Consider the following 5,090-nt stretch of genomic DNA (forward strand, 5'->3'; position numbering starts at 1 on the left):
AGCCCAGGAGTTTGAGGTTGCTGTGAGCTAGGCTGACGCCACGGCACTCACTCTAGCCCGGGCAAAAGAGTGAGACTCTGTCTCAAAAAAAAAAACCAAAAAACCCTGACTGTAGCATACAAAGATATGCCAAGTAGATTCTGAAAATAAGAGAATAGATTAAAAGCATGAGTAACTTCCCATCTTCCCCTTACCACAGTGCTCTTCCCCAGTGTTTACGTAGCTCTCAGGCCCTACATTTGAATCAATGATAGAAAGAGAAGTTACCTGATTTTTCTTTAAGAGATCTCTTCTAAGCAGGATCAAAGCTTTATTTCAGGGATTGGCCTTAGCCAAAATTTGAGGACCATAGACTGTATTGAATAAATGTGTCTTTGAATGCCTTCTGTGAACCTGGCATTGTGCTAGGCCCTGAGGGATTCAGAGAAGAGCCAGAAATAATCCCTTCCTTCAGAGGGAACAGAGATGCCCACGCAGAGAACTGCCAACAGCACATGTAAGGTTGAGGCAGCCTTTGAGAAGAAGAAATTTTACAGGTGTTGTGGGAACTCTTGTGAGAGACATGATGAAGCAGTAGAGGCTCCACAGAAGAGGTGACGCTGGAGCTAGACCTTAAAGGATTTTGACGGGCAGAAAAGAGTTTTGGAAAGGGCCTTCCAGTTTAAGAAAGTGACATAAGCAAACGCTCAGGGTTTTCAAAGTCCGTGGTTTGTTTGGTTAGGGTGGATGGTCCGGGTGGCTGGAGCACAGAACACATGACGGGGAAGTGGTGGGGCCGAAAAGTTAGGTCAGGACCAGTTCATGAATGGCCTTGAAGTGCGTGCCGAGACCATGGGAACTTGACAAAACCTGGGGGCTTAGTTATGAAATCAGAAAGGAAGTCTTGATACCCTGAAGGAACTGAGCAGAGAGGAAAACCTTTTCTAGATTGGATTCCAAACAGACTCTAGGAAGGTCATGGTTATGGTAGACCTGGGATAAGCCAGAGTCTCCTGAACCTTCTTACTTTTTGGGATTTCTAGGCATCTAGCTGAGTTGTGGAGAACCCTGAAGGTAGAGCTGCCCAGCACGACCTGGATTCTATGGAGGCTCCTGAGGAGGCTGCAGAAGTGCCATAATGTGCCCGCCCAGGAGAAGATGGCCTACGAGGCCGTGGCTGTAAGCCCTTCAGCTCTGCCCATTGTGCCCCCTCCTTAGGGCACACACCCTACTGGCAGAGCTTTCCTTCTGGTCCTCTCAGAGTGTGCTCTGTCTTCCATTTATAAATCCACAGTGTCTCTACCAGGAGACTGACACGGAGGGAGCTAAGAAAAGTACAGGAATCAGTATGGTTTAATATGTTTTAAACATTCCTTCCCTCATCCGTTAAAAAAAATTTATCGTCATAAAAATTAATACAAACTTGTGATAAAAAAATTTTCAAGTAATACAGAAGTGTATAAAATAGGCTGGGCACAGTGGCTCACACCTGTAATCCCAATGCTTTGGTAGGCCAAGGCGGGAGGATTACTTGAGACCAGTAGTTCAAGATCAGCCTGGGCAACATAGTGAGACCCCTGTCTCTACAAAAAAATTTTTTTAATTAGCTGGGTGTGGTGGCACACACCCGTAGTCCCAGCTACTCAAGAGGCTAAGGAGGGAGGATCTCTTGAGCCCAGGAGTTCGGGATTACAATGAGCTATGATCAGGCCTCTATGCTCCAACCTGGGTGACGGAGCAAGACCCTATCTCTAAAAATAATTTTTAAAAAAGTATATAAAATAGATAGTAAAGGTTCCCTTGAGCAGGGGTTGGCAAAATTTTGCAACGGACCAGATGGTAAATATTTTAGGCTTTGCCAGGCCACATACAGTCTCTTTCACATATTCTTTGGATTTTTCTTAACAGTCCTTTTAAAACTGTAAAAGTCATTCTTAGCTCATGTCTGTACCATTGTCCTAAAAATGAACTTTCTAGAAGTGTTTATATATATGTAAACTTTTTATATATATTTGGTATACTTTTTTCCCATGTTTTTCCTTTCAAATACTTTTTTAGAACAGTTGTATGTTCACAGCGAAATTGAGCAGGATGTACAAAGAGTTCTCATAACCCCCCTGCCTCCACACACACAGCCTCTCCCCCTGTCAACATGCACTTTTTACTTTATTTTCTCCCCTACCAGTTTTACGATTCAGCTTTCTCCAGTCTAAGTTATTGTCATACTTTTTTTTTTTTAGCTTCCAAAATTATTTCAACTTCTCTAATCTACTATTGTCTCCTCTCCTTTTCTCTCTGTTCTTGTGGCCTAGTGCCTCTTTTTAAATCCCTATAATGTCATTTTAGTGCAGTTTTAGGAGCTGGGGCAGATAAAGGTATATATTCAATTATGTTAGGCTATAAAATTGCATCTATATTAATAGGATCATACTGCATATACTGTTTAATGGCTTTCTTTTTGAGATTTAACAATATATGAGTTACTTTCCATATCAATATAAGTGCTCTATGTTATCCTTTTCATGGCTGCATAGTAGGGTTTTTGTTTGTTTTTGAGACCCTTGCCTGAGCTAGAGTACAGTGGTATTATCTTAGCTCACAGCAACCTCAAACTCCTGGGCTCAAGGGATCCTCCTGCCTCAGTCTCCTGAGTAGCTGAGACTAAATTTTTTTTTCCATTGGTAGAGACAAGGTCTCACTATTGCCCAGGCTGAGCTCAAACTCCTGGCCTCAAGCGATCCTCCTGCCTCAGCCTCTCAAAGTGCTAGGAATACAGGCATGAGCCACCATGCCCCACCTACATAGTAGTTTATTTGTAATTACCTTTTTAAAAATAGGTCTTACATGGTACAGAATCATCATTTAATTATCAAGATTCCTGTTAAGTGAACATTTTGGAAATTTTTGAACTTTTGCCGTTAAAACAATGCTGCTGCATGCATACATAAATGTCATACACTCAATTATTTTCTTAGTATAAAGTCCATTAAAGGGGAAATTCTAGGTCAGTGGACCTACTTAAAGTTTTGGTATTTGTTCCCACACTGTCTTCTAGAAGTTGCCCTTCCTCTAGTTGTATGCGAGGATGCCTTTTACCCATATCCTCATCACACTGAACAATACAGTCTTTTCATTGTTGCCTTGCTGATAGGTGAAATAGGAACATATTGTTTTAATTATAATTTTGTTACTGATAAGGTTGTTATTTGTACGTGTTTTTAATTGGCCAATTATATTTCTTCTTTTGAGACTTGTCTGCTCATGACCTTCTCAAATTTAATATGCGCACAAACCACAATCACCCGGGGATCTTAGTAAAATCTCTGATAATACCTGTCCTCATCTTAAATCAATGAAGTGTTTTATTAGCCGGGCGTGGTGGCACACGCCTGTAGTTCCAGCTACTCAGGAGGCTGAGGTGGGAGGATTACTTGAGCCCAGGAGTTTCAGGTTGCAGTGAGCTATGATGATGCCACTGCACTCCAGCCTGGGAGACAGAGTGAGACTCTGTCTCTAAAAAATAAACACATGAATAAATAAATGAAATAAAATAAAATGTATATTCTGATACAGAAGATCTGGGGTGAGGCTTGAGACTCTTCATTTTTAACCAGCTCGCAGGTGAGGCCAGTGCTAGTAGTGTCTGGCCCACACTTTGAGTAGCAAGCCTTTTACATTTTTTCTTACTAACACCTAAGAGCCTTGTATATATTAAGAATAACACATTGATGCAAATACTTCTCTGGGTCGTTATTTGTCATCTAACTTTATGATAAATTTTGCCTTGGTTTTATATTTGTATGTAGTCACATACGTTCATATTAATCGTTTCCTTCACGTCTTCTGGATTTCAAGTCTCACCTCACTCTTTGCTAACTTTTAATGACCACTGCACTCCTATTACTTTTCTCCTTGGCTTTCATGTCCCTGTACTAATTACCACTGCTGTTCTGCCTATGGGGCAGTAGAGCCAGAAAGCACGTTCTGGCACAAACAGCAGTGAAGCCAAAGTGGGACTCGGGCCAGTGCTCAGTTCCGCTCTGTCTTTTCTGCCACAGGCAACAGACGCCCTCTACGAGGTCTTTGTGGGAAACCGTCTCCAAGCAGCTACGTTCCGACTCTTCCCTCAGCTTCTCATGACACTGCTCATCCAGATTCACCATAGCGTCGGCCTCACCATGTCTGATGTTGCCATCCCAAGCGGTCTGTACCGAGAACAGGAAATGTCTTCAGAGGCCACCCCTTTGAGGTACTACCCATTGTGATTGCCTCAATATGAACAGAAACTGTTCTGGGGTTTTCATTGCTTGTCTTTGGTTTTATTGACACCAAGGAGAATTTGTCCATCCGGGTCCAGATGCCCTGCAAAATAATGTGTGATATCATGCCAACCCTTTCCAAATAAATCAAGTAGAGACAGAAACAATCAAAATAGCCTACATCCACCTCCAAAACTGTACTTATCCGCTGTGGAATGATTCCTCATTTCTGCTTTGTTGCATGGAGAGATATTTTTAAGTCCCCATTAGAGTCTCAGCAGAAGTTTCTTAGTATTGCTGTAGCACGTGGATTTCTTTCAGAGGAAGTACGATGGTACTATAATGGGGCATATGTAAGAACACCAACTGAGAGTCAGTAGACCTGAATTTTAGTTCTAGTTCTCATTCCTCCTTTCAACTAAGCTGTGTATCCTGGGCAAATCTATTGTTCTCTGCCTCAATTTTCTTATCTGTAAATAAGGAAGTCAGGAACGGTAATCTCTAAGGATTCTTTCTTTTCTCTGATGCAGTGTCCAGGATGACAGTTCAATAAGTAGTTTTAAAAGCAGTGGAGAGGCCGGGCGCGGTGGCTTACGCCTGTAATCCTAGCTCTCTGGGAGGCCCAGGCGGGTGGATTGTTTGAGCTCAGGAGTTCGAAACCAGCCTGAGCAAGAGCGAGACCCCGTCTCTACTAAAATTAGAAATAAATTAATTGGACAACTAAAAATATACAGAAAAAATTAGCCGGGCATGGTGGTGCATGTCTGTAGTCCCAGCTACTCAGGAGGCTGAGGCAGGAGGATCACTTGAGCCCAGGAATTTGAGGTTGCTGTGAGCTAGGATGATGCCACG

The 5,090-nt window shown here is 42.4% G+C and overlaps 1 protein-coding gene across 1 annotated transcript in view; it reads left to right on the top strand.

Moving 5' to 3' along the window:
• MROH8 (maestro heat-like repeat family member 8) overlaps nt 1–5,090 on the top strand; it is a 34,594-nt gene that overhangs the window by 26,745 nt on the left and 2,759 nt on the right. The window contains exon 7 of the mRNA XM_012658938.1: nt 4,038–4,228. Coding sequence (XP_012514392.1) covers nt 4,038–4,228 — 191 coding nt within the window. The remainder of the gene's footprint in view (nt 1–4,037; nt 4,229–5,090) is intronic.

This window comes from Propithecus coquereli, unplaced genomic scaffold (assembly GCF_000956105.1).
Source record: "Propithecus coquereli isolate 6110/MARCELLA unplaced genomic scaffold, Pcoq_1.0 Scaffold590, whole genome shotgun sequence".
Lineage (NCBI taxonomy): Eukaryota > Metazoa > Chordata > Mammalia > Primates > Indriidae > Propithecus > Propithecus coquereli.